This window comes from Haplochromis burtoni, unplaced genomic scaffold (assembly GCF_018398535.1).
Source record: "Haplochromis burtoni strain Fernald_Lab_line unplaced genomic scaffold, NCSU_Asbu1 Contig_484, whole genome shotgun sequence".
In the NCBI taxonomy this organism is placed as follows: domain Eukaryota; kingdom Metazoa; phylum Chordata; class Actinopteri; order Cichliformes; family Cichlidae; genus Haplochromis; species Haplochromis burtoni.
Window position 1 is genome coordinate 214263 of NW_024582845.1, and position 21088 is coordinate 235350.

Sequence of the window (21088 nt, forward strand, 5' to 3'; positions counted from 1 at the left end):
GTAAGGATGTCTCCTTTGGATGTTTTCAGCGCATGTGTAACTGAGACGAGATCGGGGGGTAAACCCATATCTTGTCTGGTCTGGGAACAACTTGGGATCCCTCAGGAGGAACTGGAAATTTTAGCTTGCTGCCGCTGTGACCCAACTTCAGGAGACAAGTGGAAGGACAATGGATGGATAGACTGAAGGGTGGATTTAAATTAAAATGTAAAGCTCCTTTAAGTGACCGTTTGCAATGTCAGGCACCTCGAATCATTTACAGACCATAATAAACTGGACAGATAAAGTCATACACAAAGATTCATGGAATGGCTTCCTCTGGTGTGGACCAAGGAGTCCTTCAGCCTTCTCACATCCAGCTGCTTTCTATATATCCTAAAACATTTCCATGTCAGACTCAGGATGTTGGTAGAAGAGCATGTTTAGAATATTACGACGAAACAGCCTAAATCTAAACTCAAACAGCCTCTGAGACTTCACCGCCACTCTTGCTTTACGCTTTTCTGTCCAGTATCTTCTGTCACTTCTCAATCCTCCCGACGACACCCTTCTCACCCTCCACCCAACCACACAGTGGTTTAAATCAAGCAAACACTCAGGAACCAGACATCCATGTCTCACCTAAACAAGCGGCAGCTCCAACCATGGCGTAAAGCCCCGGCGTGATGCAGTCTGCCCCCTGAGAGCACCACCCTTTAAAGATAACCGAGTCGTGGTTGTAGTAGGCCAGCTGTTCCATGCCAACGCCGAGCAGCCTGCCAGCTATGGCTCCAACTGCCATGCTGGGAATGAAGAGACCAGAGGGAACCTGCACGGACAGAATCAGTTAAAAATATCCATCCAGACCTCTGTGCATCTAACAGTTCAGTTTGCGTTAGCTTTTAATCCAATAAGTCAAAAAGAGGGCCTTCCCTCCCAGATGCTGGTTATGTTCCCAACTTTTCCCCATCAGAGAACCTCATGATGCACATCACCATCTCAGACAAGATTGTCTCTAATTAAAACATGTCCACAGGCATTTTCAGCCAATTCATTTTAGCTTCGTTACCAAAGGGACTTTTGCGTTTTCTAGAAAACAATATTCATTTCTTTCCTCAGCGAGCCACATGACGGGGATTCACATCGCATATGAATCGCAGAAAACCATTTACAGAATCACTTACTTCATCCATCGAAATTCCCAAATGGGTAACACGAGTGAATGAACGCTGGAAACTTGATCAAATGTGGCTCCAGATATATTAAAGGCAGCTGCCTTTGTAGGCTTTTTACATGCAATGTTACACCACGGGGAGAATAACAATAAATGTCTCATTGATGAGGAGTTCAAAGTGGACCGCTGAGTGTCTCTTCACAAACCTTCATGCCAAATGTAATAACAGTGATCATCATCTTGAAGACCAAGGCCAGGGCCAGCTGCCACAGCGCCGTGTAAAGGCCCGGTCCCGCTGGCCGGTCAGCGAGGCTGTTATCTACACCTGTGTCTGACGTGTTGGCTGGCTGCGAGCACGAGTGAGGAGAAGAAAGATACGCATGGAGACAGAAAGAGGGGGAAAGGAAGCAGCGAGAGAGAAGAACAAGAAATATATATAAAGATATGTTAGATAGCTCAGCAAGGTTAAATAATCACGTGAAAAACTGCAGTATCCTGATGCAGCGATTTATCGGCTGACCTGTTTGTAGCCGCACAGCTGAGACGAGTCGAGCAGGGAGCAGTCGTTGAAGAGCTCCGAGATGAGCTCGGATCCGCTCATCCTGGTGTAACTGTTGGGGTAGGCGAGCAAGGCGGTCAGCGCGGCGACCACCAGCACCTCGATGACGGGGTAGTGACCCAGACAAGTGGTTTTACCTGTGAGGTGTGTGGAGAAGTTAATTTATGGGTTGGAGACACAAAGGAAAGAAAAATACGTCACAGATATGTCACCGCTACTCACGAAGCCTGCACCAGGCAATGTTAGCCTTGATGAACAGCGCCCCCCAAAGGCCTCCAAAGATCCCCAGCAGGATGAAAGGGGCCAGCTCCACCAGGTGCCACGGCGTGTGAAACTCCACATAGAAGAGCACCAGGCGGCTGTTCCCAAACGGGTTGATGGAGCGCAGGGTGAAGGCCGCCACCAGAGCGGCGAAGAACGAACGCCACAGAGTCTTCAGGGGGAAGTAGTAGCTCACCTGGAGGAGAGAGAGGCGGACAGAGACATTTATTGATGAGAGAGAGGCAAAGCCGGAGCTCACTACACCTCACTACACCTCACTACACCTCACTACACCTCACTACACCTCACCCCAAACCTAAACAAAATAACTACAACTGGACTGAATGGAAAACACAAAGATATAAAAACTAGGCTCAACCAAAAATTGTATTTACAAAACGAACTAAAACAAAATAAGACATTATTCTCCTCGTTTTTAAAGTGTTGTCTTTTTCCAATTTTGCTCAGATTGTCAAAACAACCATCCCAAGAAAACTTTTACTGCTTCTGTTTATGCGAGACTCAAATCTCTCAGTCATCTTTAAACATCTTTAAACAATAAAAACAAAGCAAGCTCTGGAAACCAAATTAAACAAAACTGAATCAAAAATAACAATTTTAAACTAAATGAAATTAAAAACTCTTGGAAAGTCTAATAAGCATAGCAGACTTAAGCAACTCTTTATTTGAGATGGGATCTCTGAGTGGGGCGATAGAAAGAGCCAATGAAAAAAACAGCATGGGCAATTAAACTCCAAGTATTTTTTTAATTAACAAAATGCTCAAGTATTGGCCTTTCCTCTATTTTGTGAGGCCAACATTGACCTAATAGTTTTCATTACATTATCTCATATTATAAACTAACCCTGGTTCATCAGTTCAGTGCACGGCCAGGCCGGCTCTATAAAGACACAGGTCATGTTCCCTGTTTTGGGGAGACCCCATGAGGTGATCAAAGTGCCAGTTTCCTTATTCCAGAAACTCTTCAGCATGTTTCTGCCCAAGATGGATTTGACAGCTGCCAAAAATGCATTCGCTTCCCAAAGTAAGACTGCAAATAATTTCTCATATTTATTATGTCCCAGCTTGGTGCCAGCGCTGTGCTCGTTCCAGTACGAAAAAATTACACAGGAAGTGGAAAGCAATTAAAAACTAATTCAAATCAGGTATTTGTGGAGTAATAAAACAGCCGGCACTGCAGGTGTTGTTCTGACACAGAAATACAGATGCAGAGAATCTGCAGACAAATGATAGAAAACAGTGGAAAATGCATCATAAGCTCTACCCACCTCCTCCAGACTGAACAGGACTCCTCCAATAGGAGCTCCAAAAGCCACTGACACGCCCACTGCTGCTGCCGCTGATAACACCTACATGTAGAGACAAGAAAAAAAAGGGAGGGACTGTACCAACTGTCTTGCCCAAGCACTGCTGATCCCATTTATGTGAAAAATTTAAAGTTGGACTTTCATGTAACAGATCAATTTATCTGCATAAATGTAAAAGGTCAACATCCTTGTACTATTGGTCTTTAGCTATTGCAATATTTTGCTTGTACAGTTTTTTCTTGATGACAGTCTTTCCTGTCAAGTTTCCCCAAAAACCCGCAATAGCTCCTCCAACAACACCGGGGTCACCTCTGCTTACCTCTCGCCTCTTGGCCTCATTCTTGCGGTACTTGGTGAACAGGTGACAGAGTATATTAGCACAGCAGCAGGCGACGTGGACCAGAGGGCCTTCCTTCCCTAAACTGAGCCCGGAGGAGACGGCTAAGACCAGGGTGATGGTCTTGATGATCAGGGTCCACTTCCCCAGGTAGCCCCGGATGATGAAGCCACTGAGGATGGTTTTAATCTGAGGAAGACGGAGGTGAGAGTGAGTGGGTTTGTTTGCATGTGCAAGGAGAAGATGAGGATATGTTTATGTTAGGGAGGGTTCAGTTTAGATACGCCTGTCTGAGTGTATAACCACAAGAAAGCGAGTGTAAACACAGAAGGAGGGCCCAAGGAGAGAAATGAGGTTTGCGTTTTGATATTTTTCTTTCAAATAAGTGATTAATCTCTCGTGCGTGGCCCTGCTGACCTTTGAGAAACGAGAGTGTTGGGAGAAAACGATTCAAGTTCCACAAAATTAAACAGTTCTTCAACTGAGAGGAGTAGTGAGCAGGATAATATTTGGATTTGGAGGAAGCTGGTGTATTTTTGTTTTCGTTTTTTTCTAGAATGGACGAATCAGTGAGAAAATGTTTGGCTTTCCAGAGTGTAAGCAAATCTTTGGCTTTTCACCTCCTCAGAAATGAAGAATGAAAGAAACGGAGCGAACAGGAGAGTAAACAAAGGCAGATGGACGGGAAGAACAGGGAACAGGAGAAGCAGAACTAGTTGACCTGGTGTTTATTAAAATTAAAAAGAAAAACACTCTAAGTACGTGAATATACTAAGTTTCCTACAACTGAACAGGAGCAGCATTAACGAGCAACTCTTCTTTGTTGTTGTTGTTGATGTGTTTATGAATGAAGCGTCTAAGTAATTCTTGTTCTCATGCTGCACCACCCCAACATGACAGCTCCCACTTTAACCACTGAATAACGTTTCATAAGTTTCAAAGACTTTTAACAGTTTTGACCCTTCTTCTTCTGTAGTTCTCTTCTGGGCCAAATCCTGAGTGAGGTCTGGTTAATCAGTGCCTCAAGTCTTCAGCATGGCCTCTTTTTAAAAAGCAGGTGGACAAGCAGGAGCCCAGTGAGGCTTCTAAGGCTGCAGTGGACTGTCATCAAGATGGGTCAACACTGGAAACACCAACTCCCTGCATAAGTTTGACTTATTTGACTATAAACCACTTTGAAGCTTATGAAATACTCGTACTTGTTCTTCACTAGAACAGAAACGTGAAAAACTAAATTCTGAAACATGAAACTGTAAAGTTATGAAACCCAAAATCAGTGCCGCTGCCAAAACTTTTAGCCATCATGGTAGATTAGGGGTCGGCAACCCTGGGCACGCGAAGGGTTAACTGATGGCACGACCATAGCTGGACTGGCCATCGGGCATTTGCTCAGTGGCCTGATGATTTTTTATTTTATTTTTTATTTTTTTGTAACGGTATAAACAATGAGAGGTGGTGGATTGGTCAGATGCTGGCCGGTGTGTAAAAATAACTCAGTTGTTTGGTGGTGGCTGTGGTGGAGCTTCCTCAGATTCAGTAACATTAGCAAGTGGTGGAGGCCACCAGGTGGATGAGAGAAAGGGGAGGCAGGAGGAAGAGAGACCTGAGGCAGCCTCCAGTCCGAGTGTCAGGTGAACTGAACTTCAGGTAAGAAGTTATGACCTGCAGTCTGTCTGGGTCAGATATGAACCAAGTTTAGGTGGAGTTTATTTTCGTTGTGCTGACTTTTTACAGTCAGCTACAATAACTCATACTGCGTGCTAGCTAGCATGACGGAGTTTCTATACAGCTGGGTGGGTGCTTTGATGTTACTGATAGTGAACTTTAGTTAGTAGAGTTTCCAACCGTCCCGTAAAAAGACAGACTCGTCCTGCATTCAGAGAAATTATTACGTGTTTCATATTGAGCTGAAAAGGAACAGTTTGTCCCGGACTTCAGCTACAATGAAAAAGACACACAGCTGGATTTATTCTGTGTCTTTGCTGCACAGCTGCCTCTTCTTCTCTCATCCTCTCACCCTCCCTCTCCTGTTGCTACTTCAATCATGAAACTGATCAATGATCAGCTGATCGGCTTTTCTCTCTTGTTTATTTATCGCCCACTTTGCGCCAGAAAGAGGAAACCAGCGGATGTCGCGCTAAACAACAGCAGCACGTTTAAGCTTGATCAGCTGTTGTTAGAATTTATTTAATATTAATTTCTAGTATCAGCTGATGTTTGCTGGAGCCACAGCTGTAAAGCTGCTGGTCATGATGTCGGTTTGGATATGTGGTGAGAGGGAAACATGAAGATGAAACCAGGAGATGTCCTTACTGAATCATCAGAGCTGAACAGGTGATGGAGAAACAGGTTTACCTTTTAGGTGACATGAATGAGTTGAAGTTATGAACTGTTTCTGAGAGACAAATAACACCAGGATCCTTTTTTAGGTAGCTGACAGCTGGTAACTGTGCAGGGGCGGGTCTAGCAAAGTGTTGCCAGGGGGGCAGGTAGGGCATTAACAGGGAGAGGGGGGCACAAAGAAATACTTTTCTTTCTTATTCTCATTTAAAATGTCTCGCTGTTATTAAATAATTATCTGAATCTTACAACCAAAGTTTTTATCTGACATAAAATGTATAGAAATCATACATATACCAACAAGACATCACTGTCACAACAGCGTTTGTTTTCATTCAAAGGCTTTATGGCTGTAATACCTGGTGGGCCGGTCTGTAGTCAAAATGCCAGAGGCTGATTTTTTGTCCCAGTCCAGCCCTGGGCACGACACGCAGTGAATTAATCTGAGAAGGTGCATCAAAAAATAAATGGCCGCGCCAGCGGTGCACATCGCAAATCAGCTCGCATAGACACATTAGTTGTGCCGCTTCTTAATGACGGTATCTTAGCTAACAACCCCAACTACCAGATTCAACTTGTAATTGGCTAAAAATAACTTCGCCTACCGGTGAGAGGGACGTTGTTAGCTTTCCACATTCTGACACTTCAAAAGCTTCAGGAGCTGTTCGCTCAGCACAGCATCAGCACCACGGAGATACACGGATACATCCGTAGACTCGAGACACAATGCATTTTTGGGACTTTCAGGTTTATGGACCAATGTTTTATTTTCTGATCAAACCAGAAATCTTTAATGAGCAGCTGGATTTGTCTCGCATTAACTGGCTGAGTTAATGCCAGTTAATGCAACATCGAAGCAGCTGGAATCCACAGCTGTGCGTGTTCATGGAGCTGCATTTTCACCTGGACATCACTACCTGACAAGTTTAACTGTCTTCAGAACATTGCAGAGGCCTTATTGACAGTATTTGGCTCCACATATCTGTGTGAGCAGATTTTCTCCTCAGGTAGCCGCCTGAATGCTGGACAGTCGGAGACCTGTGTCTCTGAGTGGGAGACCAGAGATCAGATTAACATGTGTGTCTCTGTATTATCAAACATGCCATACTGGCCCAGTTTATTTTTCTTATCATTGTTGTGAGGAGACCATAAATAGCATTTGTATTTTCTGTTGTACAGTCCATTTGCTGTTATGGATAAAAAGTTGTTTTTTTTTTGTTTCAAAATAGCAGATAACTATTCGCTGATAGCTGCCAACATCTGCGAACAAATATAATTGTATAAAGTGGTTCTATATAGTGTGTAACTGTTAATATAGAGCGTTATTAAATTTATTGCTAAGGCAATCATATGGCACACTGACCTCTGAGGAAATTTTAAATGGCACTCGCCATCAGAAAGGTTGCCGACCCCTGTGGTAGATCATGGATATCAAATCCTCACAATTCTGAGCCAAAGGTTTGAACGGTCTTCATTTTTACATTTATTACAAAATCTAAATTTAAAAAAAAATCTTCTGGGATTTTAAAAGAACATTTCAATAGAAAAATCTGATTTTGGAACCAATCCCAAATTATTTTAATGATATTGAATTGACTGCAGTACCTAAAAGGCCCACAAGAGGGCTGGGGACAATACTTAAGGGATTGCTGCCGTCAATGAACCAAAGAAACTGTGTTTGTTCTTTGTCTAAGAAAAAAAGAAAAAGAAAAAACACTGGGTCCAAAACATTTTCTTCTTTTTAAATGTCATTGAAACAGTCAGTTCAAAGTTTGGGTAACAAGCTCCCTCTACCTTTCTGTAATTTTACAAATCTGTGTCAGATTAAGGAGCTGTGGGGGACGGGTTTCACTGGTTTATTACAGCAGTGTGGAAAAACAGAGCTGTTATATGGCTTGCTTTTCTTTACATTTATATGTTAAAGATTTATTAAATATGACATTTTTAGGTTACATTTTTACATTTTTAGAATTTTCTTTATAGTGAAAGAGAAGAGAATCTCCTGAAGGTGTTTTTTGCCTCTATAGTTAATTATCTAACAGTCTTAGTGGTCCAACTATTCCTGATGTCAAAACAGGCTGTAAGTGGCCTATGAACTAAATAAGAGATGAAATAAAAGCAACAACATAAAGTGGGAAAAAAGTGATTTAAACCATTAATATAATGAGTCACTTAAAAACTCTGATGGTTTACCATTATTGTTTAGAGTGCAGCCTCACCTCTGGTATTCCTGATCCGCATGCGTACGGAGCAAAGGCTCTGACCAGTATGACAGCCAAGAAGGAGAACATCAGAGCCCAAAATATGTACATCAGGTAGTTCATGATGTAGGCAAGGGGACCCTGCAGAGGCACAAATAGCACACACACACACACACACACACACACACACACACACACACATGCACGAAGTGACAAATGATTTCTGAAAAATGAATAAATAAACACAACATAAATAAACATAACATAAATAACTAAGCAGGGATTAGTTTTGTGGAAATCCTGAAGTCACAGTGGTTTAGATTTTGCACCATGACAGTTTTCAACCAGTAGATGGAGCCATAGCAGCACTGAAGCCTGAGGAACAGTCAACAAATCTCAAACTCAAGGCTTGGGATAACACTTCATTCACACATTTGGAGCCAAGAAAGTCCCTCAAAAACAATTCTGAGAATAACAACTGCTACCAACTAGAAATTGCACGCATCAAAATCAGCAGAAAAGTTTTAAAATCTTCTCCTACCTCTGACTTTCCTGTTATGAGCTCAGCCCAGCTCTGCCACTGTGGACACCGGTCCCTCTCCTGGAACGTGGTCTCGTTAGACAACCAGCAGCAGTGCTCGTGGTTGAACCAGAAGCCTCGGAGACACAACCCTCCCTTCACGTCCGTCATCCAGTGGGCTGAGATGTCGATGCCGCCGGCTAGAGCACCTGAAAAAGTTGAGAAGAAAGACAACAAGAAAGAAAAATCTGTAAGATAAAGACCCTAAAATAATAGAGAGAACCCCCAACAATCAGACAGCTCCCCCTATGAGTAAGCACTCGGTGACAGTGGGAAGGAAAAACTCCCTTTTGACAGGAACAAACCTCTGGCAGAACCAGGCTCAGGGAGGAGCAGCCATCTGCTGTGGCCAGTTGGAGGGCTAGGGGAGGACACGAGAAAGACACACTGTGGAAACACTGGCTTCAGCAGACTCTCCATTTGTTTCAAGTCTAAAACAGATCGTGCTCCTCTTCTTCGGAACAAACGGCCTGAGGAGATGAGGCCAAATCCTTGACCTCCTTTAAAGTTCATCTTAAACTCACTTTATATAGACTTGTATTCTGTCCTCTCAATACAAGTAATTTACTTTTACAGCCTTTTATTGTCCGGTTACCGCCTTAACTTGTCTACGTTATTATTTCTGTTCCCTTGCTTGAGGTCTTAGCAGTAGCAAGGGAACAGAAGCAACAGTGCTCTGCATTTTCACTGAGATAAGCTACAATGATGAGTTTTAAAACGAGTTTTTGAGACAGAACAAATCTGGGCTAGGAGATAAGCCTGGTATTAAAATGTAAGTGAGGAGAATTTTATTTTGACGGATACGTCTCACCCACATGATGGTACAATTTACACAAAATACAGGTTATTGAAGTTTCCTCCAGTGAATCATGAGAAAACATAAAAGATCCAGGTCCCCATGTCATAGACATTAATCAAACTTTGCACAGTTTTGTTTTATTAGATACGCTCACGTTATTGCACAGGGCCTGAAGAACACTGTGCTTTTCCATGGAATCACACAATTTATTGTGATTGCCTGGTTTGCGAGTTCTGTTTTTATAGGTGCTATATACATAAAGTTTATTATTTTTATTATGCATATCTGAGTGCGACCAAATGTCAGAGAAGTGGATCAGTGTAATCTGAACAAGTCAAGTTTACAACCCAAAGGGTCAACAAAAAGATTTTTAACCAACATTGCTAACATTCATTTCCTTTAGATATGTGCCGCCCCGCATATGTTCAGTGCTGTGCTCGTGCTACGTCGCGGCTCTAAACCCGTTTTCTGTCACCCCATGGGATATAATGTTCAACTGATGCAGGCAGCAATGAAACAAGAGAAAAAGTCTGAGCAAGTACAAACGCTTTCCATCAAAGTGCTTCAGAAGCCTGAAAGCCTGGGAAGATCAGTTAAATAACTGTGTTTTTAAGAGCAGTGCCCTAAAGTCTGTTGCCACAGCAGATAATCTACCTCCATCTCACCCAATCCCCGCCATCCTTCTGTGTAACACAAACCATCTGCATGTCCTCCTTCACTTCTAATTACTGATCCCCATCTTTAATATCCTTTGTCCAGTATATCCACTATCCTTCATCTGGACAAGCCCAAAGCATCTCAGCCTTGCCTCTTTAACTTTGTCTCCCTACTGCTCAGGACCTGAGGTCCCAAATTCAGCAAAGATATGGTAACATTTCAATAACCACTCAGAATTTGAGCTGCTGCACTTAAGAGGGACCCAATTCAAAACGGCAGCGTATAAAGAATTTGCATACTTTATGCTGCAGTGTGTTTTTCAATTCACAGCATCTGGAGTTAGTTTGCTTTTCCTTCCTTATGATTGTGTCTACCTGTTATTGAAGAGAACTGTGGCAATAAAGCATTAATAAATGTATGTGTGGGGATGAGTGTGTGGAGTACCTGACATGAGTCCCACCAGCAGCATGAGCAGCCACCCTGAGAAGGCATCACTGATGCTGTGCAGCAGGGCCACAGTGGACTGTCTGCTCTTATTGGTGATCTGGATGAACAGAGAAATGAAAGAAATGAGAAAGTGAAAAATTTCTTCCGTATCCTAAAAACATGACATTAAAGTCATTTGAATGACGCTGAGACCTCTGAAAATATACAGCTGGTCAAGACAAAAAGTGACGAGTTATATTTAAGTACATTTATCTCATGTGCTGCTGTATTGACGGCTCATGTAATAAGGCGTCAAGTCCAAGCTGCATCTGCACATAACCTCCATCGTCCCTGTTTCTACTCTAAAAAGTGTGGCGATACATAAACAACCCACATAATGCTAAATAAAACAAGCAACAGATCGAGATCAAAGTGATTCACAATCATAAACAAATTTAAAAAATAAATAAATCCAGTCCACAGGTATCAAATGACATTGTAGTGCATTTAATGTAAGTTTAGAAGCCGCAAACTCAAACACAAAGCCTTCTTTAGTTTTCAGTCTAGGACCAGGAACCAATAAGAGCTTTGATCAGAGCACCTCGATGAACCAACACCAAACCCATGGATGCAGGAGTTTGCTAATGTAAGCAGGCATATGAACATATCTGTCAAACAACTTCATGGGGAGAGTGCAAAGATGACAAAATAGATCCCCAATAGCATCACTTAGAGGACTGAGTAAGTAGTTGTTCGGGAGCTTTGTGGACCACTTATAAGTGATCTGAAGATGACTCACTGAGGCAACGAACAGTGACGCACCAAACACGAGGAAACGAAGCAGTAATCATTTGTATTTTTGATTTGGACACCATTTGACGGACCCAGATCTACCAAAAAAAAAATTGACCTTGAACTGACGCTTGCTTTGGCACCCAGAGAGTAAATTCCTCATCTTGTTATAGGTATGATAGTGAAATTCATCTAACTCCCCCCAAAAACATCCTTCCTCCTTACCTCCCTGTGCCTGTCCCGGTCTTTGCTCTTCTCTCTGACCCAGTCGATGGTGTTGAAGTCTTCATAGGTGCCCACTCCAGGCAGCGGATCCTCCAGGGGGTCAACAAGCCTGCTGGGACCGTTACCGTTCATACCGGCTGTTCTGCTGGTGCCGTTACTCTCCTCGTAAACTCCTGAAAGCAAGGGACAGAAGGTACATTTGAGACAGAGCAATGAAGTCACATTCAAACACCTGTCGCTTCAGCACTTCCTGCAATGAGGCAATGATGGGACCACAGACTGATGTTTACAGAATATAACCTTTCCGCTTTAGCTGTCACAACATCAGCAGGACTGCAAGATTCAAGACATTTGAAGATTTATTAGAAAGCTTTACTCGTCTAGAATAACCAGTGTTAGCTTCATTTACTGAGCAGAGAAACTCAATTTAAATGCACATCAGTATAGGTCTGCCCTGAGGATGGAGGAAGAGGAAAGACCACAGGTTTATCTCATTAGGAGCACAAATTGCAGTAAATCTAAGAGTAGAAATTTAGGTTTCTGATATACAAGCAGAGAAAAGCTGTTCAGAAACATGTACCATCACCATTGTGCCGAGCTGGTGTAACTTGAAATACACAGACACAAACTATCGCTCAATTCTTTTCCCGGGGACCTTCTGCATTCATTCTGACTCTACATGTTTATTCACGTAGTCCAACAGAGCAGCTTTGCATGAATAACTGTTCAAAACAATCCTTGTTTGTCTTACACTGTCAGAAATAAGCTTGTTTTTCACACTTTCCACTGTTTCACTAAAGCTTGGTGAGCAGTTAGTGAGTGTTTGCATCAAGCAACCTCCAGCTACCACTTTGGTCAACCAACCAGGGATCACACATTTTCCTCAGTGACATGCGGCTGCTGGGAGGTTGTCAGCTGGTCTCTATGCCTGTGTGACCCTGAAACCTGATTTAATCCTACGTTGCAACCTTCTGGATCATTCAAGTCGTAGTAGTTACATTTCTTGTAAGGAGCATGTCAAGTTACGGCATAAGGTTAAAAGGACTTTCTGGTTACGTCATAAGTTACAATGTAAGATTTCCTGCTAAAGCATAATTCAGGCCTAAATGTAGCAATGCAGCCATTTAAATCAGCTGTGTTGGATCAAAGACAGCTAAAACCCTGGGAGACAGTAAAAATATTACATTTAAAAAAACACAAATTTGAAAAGTACCACAAAAAATCTTAAGTATTTTACATATATTAAAGTCTTCACAGCATTTAAGCTTGAGAGTGACAGAAATGTCTTTCTTACAGAAATAACACTTGTTTTTCAAAGATGAATGTGTCAACAGCAGCAAAATGAGTTCCTCCTTCTCTCAAGCAAAATCTGACTGCTGTATAAAATAACACACAGACACACATAGGCCTAAATGCTAAGACTGGTAACCCCACGGCTGAGTCTTATTACAAAGCAAAGAAAAAGGGTAAAAAGAAAAAAACATTGCCCACAAAAGAGCAACAGGAAAAGTGCATTGTAGCCTGCTTCTATGATTTTGATAACACCAATCCTATACAATGCTGTATTGATGAAAGTCTGAGGGAAAGACACACAAGGCTCTGAGATCGAGTTCTGCTTTATTCTCTCAAGCAGCTCCAGAACAAAAGAGCCTGAGTACGTGGCAGCGTCGGCGCTACAGGCAATCATATCCAGACAGCAGCAACCAATCAAAAACTGATCCAAACGGAAACAGGAAACAACGCAGGGAGACCTTCAGCTTTACGCAGTGAGGAACTGTGTTATCATGAGCCCAAAACAATGGCCTGAGCTGAAATTAAAAGTGTTTTCACTTGAGTATTAATGCAGAGCACAATATAATTGTAATGACTGGGAAAGCAGAGGAGAGAACTACCCCTGAGAACTAAGGGGGGGAAAACCCACAGTACGCATGAACTTACATTAGTGTTAGGAAGATGGCTCTCCTCAGGTGATCATGGAGTGCAGTGTGGTGAAATTCCAGCTTGTGATTCTGATGTGTGATCAGGAAGCCACGGCTGGTCTGATTTAGGATTACGTCACATTTCTGCGTTTTGTAACACTACAGCAGCAGAATGTTATTATGCGACAACACAAAAGGGACATTCTACACACCCGAGCTGACAGGTTAGACTGGTTTTACAGGGTGAATTAACAGAACTGATCTGTTGATATTTGCATCAGCATGGTTTAGAGGAACACCGGTATGGGTGAGTGAATTAATAAAGGGGAAAAAGAAGGCACAGTTTGTCATGCAGAGGCAAAGTTGTAGCCACAGCTACGTCGTTAAGTATTAACCTGGATCGTTTTGCCCAATCACCAGAAGCCTGGTTTGAGACCCCGTTTGTAAACTTATATAAACTCCTGACAAGAATCCTTCTTGCAGGTGTCAAAATGCCTTGCTCACTGGCACATTTACAGCACTACTGTAGTATGACTGGCAATGGAGGTCTTTATCAGTAGGAAACACTAAAAGCTATGAAAATCCACTTAAAAGTCCAAAATGAAGGCCCTCTGTTACATTATCCAAAGCTGTCCAGTGGGCCGGATTAGAGTCTTTACAAGCCGATTCTGGTCCCCGAGGCTTATGTTTGACAACGCTGATACAGACATCACTGTCTCAAGTTATGCAAAACATCCCTTTCTGCGACGTTAGAGGGCAGCTGAGGGTAATGAAGCCTGTGAGATACCTGTGGTAATAATCACTCATCTTTAAAAAAACAACAACAAGTTCAAGGTTTATCGTACCGCCCTCGTGCCATTTATTAGCCATACTGCACACTGTGTACAGGAACAGGCTGCAGGCCTCCATGACCCTGATAGTGATGGTCTGCTAATGTGAAAACAAAACATAAATAACTGGAAAAATGTTCTTGGTCATATTGTGCTCAACGCCCTGCTTCCAAGTCCATCTCGGAGTCCTTCACACGATGTGGAAATGCAACATCTGTGTTAAATTGTTTTCCTTTCCTGGCACAGTGATTGGGTGAAAAAAAAAAAATCTCAGAATAAAGAAAACAACTTTGTTGACAGTTCACACTTTCAAAATCATGAAGTGTGTTATGCTTTGTTCTGCTTGTGTTCAGCCTTGGACACAAACTGTGGTGCAAACCAGGGCCTCGCCCTAATCCTCAGATCTCTCCCAGGCTGAAATGTTAACAATTTGTTTCTGTGTGAAGACATTTTGGTTTTGTTCCTTTCTCCATGTGCACTGACAGCACCAACAGTTTTATTCAGATTGTAAAACAAAGTCCTGAAGAAGAAAAAGCAGCAGAAGCCCCATTAAACACACTCTTACTGCATTTACACCTCATTTCTATTTGCTTTGCAATACGCCTGTGTTGTATTACATTTAGTTTTTTAGATAAGTTATTCAACATACAATAGCCATCATATTTAATTATTTACTGCATTTACTGTATTTTATTTAGATTTCAACATTTTTATATTTTTTTATTTATGTACTTTTTTTTATCTTTACTTAATATTTTATTTATATTTTTATTTATTTTTCCTTGAGATCCATATCCATTTTATTTAGATTTGACAGTCATGCTGTTTTATATTCAAATTTTCATCTATCTAAAATGCATTTTTATTATTTAACATTTTATTTACATTTTTATAGATTTTCATATCATCTTCTGTAATGATAAAGTGTTTTATTGCATTTTATTTACATTTTAGTTACTGAACTCCTTTAATTTATTGTTACCTTATTTTTTGTATTTAATTGAGTGCCTTTGTGCTGTGTAGTTTTTATTTTATTGACATTTTTGTCATTTTGTAGTTTGTGTCATTTTATTGCACTACACATTTACTCTGCTTCGTTTAAGCCATTATTGTACATGTTGTACTTTTGTACGTTTTGGATGCTGTAAAACAGAAACGTCCTAATTTATCCAATCCTATCTTGATCCTGATTACCAAAAACTGACGAAACACGCGATATTCAAACAGACCAAAAGAAGGCATGAAAGTGACAGAGACACCCAATAATACAAACACACACTTATTCACACACTCTGAAACAGATGTTTCAGAGTGTAAAAGACCTTAAACAGTCACACACCGAGACATGACCATTGTTTGGGCTGCGTCTTGTATCAATTACAGTGACATACACACCAGCACGCCAACCACATGACTCACTGCATGATGGGTCGTAAATGATCTTAATAATTAAACTCTGGTGCCATAAAGTTCAAGATGTCAGCAGAAAAACAAAGCAAAGCAAAGTCGAGGTTTTAAGATTTAGTGCAAATTTAAACAGTTGGTGTATAAAAGAAGACAGTAGATAAAACACTGAACATGACTGCCGAGTAGTTGCAGTGATTGTGCTGAAACTATTTAACTCTCGGCTCTGTTAAAGCACACTTCTTGTTTATGACAGCGTGAGAGCAGAGTGCACTGGCAGTGAAAAGAAAAAGAAAATCTGAGCTGAAAGGAAAACACTCTCAGTGACACAAACTCACCATTCTCAATCAAATCCTCCTCATCCAGCTTCTTAGTCCAGAACTCCCAGTGCATCTCTCCTCAGCCCCCCCTCAAACTCCCAAAACTTAAAATCCACAATCGGTGCTACTACTCAGACTGAAAACTGCCCACAGTCCCTCCTTTGGACTCCAACAGAGCGCCCCGAAGGCTGTTGAAGGAAGTGAATGACTGGCTAATCTGCCTGGGAAGTCTTTAATGACTTGCTGAGCTGTTTTTAAAGGTTTGTGAGCTGTAGCTGCTTGACGAAGGCAGATTACTGCGTAAAAATGAGATCACGTGTGTTTACAAGATCTTTCACCTCCTGAATGCTGCGGGACCCTGATAGCTGACAGGAAGAAAGGTTGTGTGGTACACAGTGCTGTGAAACAGGGTCAGGCTGTGAGTTACATTTACTCTCCATTCATTCTGTGAACGCAGTCCTCTTGAATATCAATTGCCGAACAGCTCGTGCTCTGATAAGCACAGCTGACCTACAGGCAAAACAAAAGCCGTGAAAGAAATTTGAAATTTAAAAAGCTCTTTTCTACCTCAGACGGAGTGCTTTTAAAAAGGGGGGATAAAAGTCGACTAAACGAACGAATGAATTACTACCAGTTAACACTTTTATAGCCTTAACCGTGGACTTTAACTGCAATTTAACCCTATTAAGAGACGCTGAACTAAAAGCGAGTGATGCAAACAATGCTGTGAACTCAGGAGAATTCAGTTATCTCACTGCTACACACAGCCATCACATTTCTATGAGATACACAGTATTTACAGTAGATATGGTTCAACCACACTGAAAATTCAGGCTTTCTAAAGGTCTTTCTGATTTTTTCTTTGGACATTTGTTTGCTTTTTTACTCATTTGCAGTCCAGTCCAGACCATTGTTGTGTCTACACATAACACACTAGGGTTGGGCGATATGTAAAAATTTTCCAACTGGCCATCATCAGTCGAGACAGGCTTTTTGATGGGCAGAACAATGTAATCATGCACGGACTGATTTGCGGGTTTACCACACAGAAGAAGTTCAAACACGGCCGAACAAATCCCCCCCCAAAAAAAACCCTGTCAGCGTTAACGGGGCTTAAACGCGCTCATCACGATTAAAAATTTTAAAGCGCTCAACCCATCTGGAACTTTGGATAAACTGGCCGAAATGCATTGACAGAGATGTTTCAGGGATTTTGACTCAGTCTACGCTCCAGATGCGTTAATTGGTAATCGCATTGTCGTGATGATGTCGCGTTAACGCTGACAGCACTAAAAACATGTAAAGTTGCCAAGTTGGGATTTCTTTGGCTTTAAACCAGATGAAAGAGGTAAACCTAAGGATGTAATCAAAGCGGTGTGCCGCTTGTGCAGATGTATAGTGCGAGAAAAGTACTCAAACATGACTAACTTGCATGGGCATATACGCGTCCACCATCTGGCTGAGTATGCTAGGCCAGCGGTCCCCAACCCCCGGGCCTCGGACCAGTACGTGAGTCGTTTGGTACCGGGCCGCGAGAGTTGAGGCTCAGGTGTGAAATGTATGGCTTTCAGGGTTTTTATCGGTTTTCAGCGTTATTTTGTTATCGTTTTTACCGTTAACTGTGTTTTCCTGGGTCTTTTCACGTGTGTTATGAATAAATCTTTTTTTCGGTACCGGTACTAGTTTTATATTGTTGTATTTATCCGCGACACCTTAAAGGCCGGTCCGTGAAAATATTGTCGTGCATAAACTGGTCCGTGGCGCATAAAAGGTTGGGGACCGCTGTGCTAGGCTATCACCAGCTTCTGCAGCTCCATCAACAAGCATTTGGGCGCACTCTGACGAGGGTGCATTTACTCGCAGATGAAAGAGGGTGCTATTAAAACGGCATTTTTTTTCCCTTTGTTGACAGCTTCTATTAGCTCTATCATTATTAGCAAACTTACTCATGGGCAAATAAATAAATAAATTGCCCTTTTAAAAACTATTGATGATATCGTTGATAGTCGATATATTCCTCCAATCGCCCAACCCTATAACAGACTAGGCAAAAATTATATATTTTAAATCACATCTTTAGCTGACTCTATGAAAAAGTAGCTTGACAGGCAAAAAAAGCTATTAGCTGAAAACAATATTTGAGCCAAAACCTAAATTTGGACTTCATCACACCTGTTGCCACTGTTGAATGTCCAGATGGATGGATGGATGGATGGATGGATGGATGGATGGATGGATGGATGGATGGATGGATGGATGGATGGATGATGGATGGATGGATGATGGATGGAGGATGGATGGATGAAAACAACCTGTAGACGAGCTAGCCCTTTCTTGTTTAGACAAGTAAACAGGCTGTTACAGTAGTCAAGTCTTGTAGAGACAAAAGCATGTATTATCATCTCGAGTTCACTTGTTGACACGATGGATCTATGTTTTGAAATGTTCCTCAAGTGAAAAACGCTCCAATGTCCCTCCAAAGAAAAAGCTTCAGCAAAACGAACACCCAGGTTTCTAACTGGTGCATCCCTGGTGAAAATGGATATATGGTTCACAACCAAATGGAAATGGATATCTCTAAAAAGGTATGCTGACCACTCAGCCACTCTAAAAAAACAAAAGAACAAATGCACACGTTACAAAGACAACCTTCAAAGCACTGAGCCAAACATGTTCCATCAAAGAGCAAAGAAACACACTAGCATCCCGGCTACACATCCATACCAAAAGCCAAAGAAAACATCCAATGCTTCCCAGAAACTGGGTTAACAACACGAAGACTCCCCCAGAGCAACACTGCTGGTTTCCAGCAAGGGACGTCATGCTGAGTTCAGCACTCGCTGTGTGTTCGAGTGTGCGTCCTGAGAACCAACCAGACTGATCACACACCAGTGCCGCCGCACACCACACACACACACACACACACACACACGCACACACGCACACACGCACACACACACGCACACACGCACACACACACACAAGAAAAAAGGGCTCCGGTAAGGCTCTGAACCTTGAACTCTTCAGGTCTTGTCTCTATGGGAAATGGCGTCTCATGTGACCCCTGTGACGTTTTGATGACTGACAAACAAACTCTGCAACACACTAACATAGTGGGCTGTCATTACTTTACGAAGCTAGAGATCTAAAAGTCATATTTACCAGGTCTGGGGAAAAATAAATCAATTAGGAATATGTGTCTGTGGCTGATTTGATTTTTTTCCTTATATGTAGAAGATCATATTTTCAAAGAACCTTTAAATATGAGGATGTGATGCAATAGTCCTGCTGGAAAGTTACTGACAGGCAGCTTTGCAGAAAAGTGGCCCAGACATTACAGAAAAGGAGGAACTAACATCAACAAGTCAGCAAAACGTAACTGAAAACTTTGAAGTGGTAAATCTAGGCAGTTACTAATTGACACGATTCTAGGTTGTTGTTGTTTTTAAAAACAGAAGACATTTTAATTCAGATTTTATTAAAGGCAATGTTCTTTATTATATGCTTCAAACTGTATGGGGGTGGACCTGAACGTATATGAATGTGCAAGCGGTTACTGCAGTAAAAGGAAGTAAAAGGAAGAATGAGTAACCTCAGCAAATCTCTGGCTCTGTTCGTGGTTTGAAGAGGACTTTTTACTATTATAGAGGTAAAGCTGCAACAAAGTGGCAGCTGTTTTAACATTTAAGTATCCCCAGATGACCTTTACTTGAACCACTATAGAAAACCTCATCAGGTTTTGTAACTTTCTTGAATGCATTTCTGCTTCATTATGAAAATAAGCGCTTTCATTTGCATAAGTCTTATTTACACATTTACTTACAAAAGGTAATCCCACTCCACGCTTAGTTCACTTATAAAGTAATTCCAAAAGAAAAAACAGAAATTACTTTGGTGAAACTAACGTGAATTTTAAAAAATTCATCAACATAAATAGATTAATACCTACATACATAAATAAACATTTTAAAAAGAACACTAATAATAAAAACAGAGAAACTTAATTTGGCAGGCAAACTAGTGTGCTAATTCATGCAAAAAGTATTTTAAAGTACTTGTTGTATTGTATAATGGTATATTAATTTATTTAATAAACCATTTATTCATTTGCGTTTGATTTTGTCCATTTTAGTACTTCATAGTTATCACTGTAACATGTGACAGGCAGCCAAGTCCCTGTCAATCATTATAACCCGTTTTCATAGTTATGGTGTGATAAGACAGTTCAGTGCCTGATGCAGCAGGACTGGCAGTCAATTTGAGCTGCAATGAAAGCACTTTGGATAACAGCAGCAGCACAAGTGATAAAGCAAAGGAACACAAACCCCAATGAACTGAAGAAACACTGTAAAGAAGAAAGGGCTAACACACAGAAATGGATTACTTTGACTTATTGCTGCTAAAGGTACAAACTAACTACACCAGTAGTACTTTTTTTTTTTCCCCCCACAGGACCGCAAAGAGTCATTTGAAACACTTTTAAAAACTTTAGCTGTCTCTCTGAGGAAAAATAGTGCTTTTCACTTTTCCATCATATCTTTGGAAATCCTTTCAAACTGTTAGAGTCCAGATGCACATTTATTAACTACATGTCTACATAATAAAAGGAGCTGAAGCAACTAGATGCATCATTTCAAGGCTGTAGTTCTTCAATCGTCTCTCCTTTTGTTCCAGTTTTGCTAATACTACAGGAAGCAGTGTCTGAAAAGGGCTGGGAAAATCATCAAAGACCCCAGTCACCCATCACATGGACTCTTCACCCTCCTGCCCTCTGGGAGGCGCTACAGGAGCCTCCGGACTAAGACCACCAGGTACCGGAACAGCTTCTTCCCCACAGCTGTCAGACTCCTGAACTCTGCCTCCTGACATCTGACCCACGTTAACTCATGGACTGAACATACACACACCCACAATGGACAACTGTACCCTCAAACACACAATAATAACATGGACTGAC

General features: G+C 41.6%; 1 protein-coding gene across 4 annotated transcripts in view; it reads right to left on the reverse strand.

The window, feature by feature from the left end:
• Nucleotides 1-21088, reverse strand: part of clcn5b (chloride channel, voltage-sensitive 5b) — a 45312-nt gene that overhangs the window by 15360 nt on the left and 8864 nt on the right. For 2 of the 4 annotated variants that reach the window (XM_005946748.3, XM_005946747.3), the window contains exons 3-12: nt 11659-11831; nt 10660-10759; nt 8721-8908; nt 8198-8320; nt 3621-3827; nt 3263-3343; nt 1935-2169; nt 1674-1849; nt 1360-1500; nt 622-808 (exon numbers count right to left, since the gene is read on the reverse strand). In XM_005946748.3, coding sequence (XP_005946810.1) covers nt 622-808; nt 1360-1500; nt 1674-1849; nt 1935-2169; nt 3263-3343; nt 3621-3827; nt 8198-8320; nt 8721-8908; nt 10660-10759; nt 11659-11831 — 1611 coding nt within the window. Of the gene's footprint in view, nt 1-621; nt 809-1359; nt 1501-1673; nt 1850-1934; nt 2170-3262; nt 3344-3620; nt 3828-8197; nt 8321-8720; nt 8909-10659; nt 10760-11658; nt 11832-13596; nt 15115-16149; nt 17701-21088 lie in introns of those variants that run through there. The other 2 variants (XM_005946749.3, XM_042213822.1) reach the window with 2 other exon arrangements.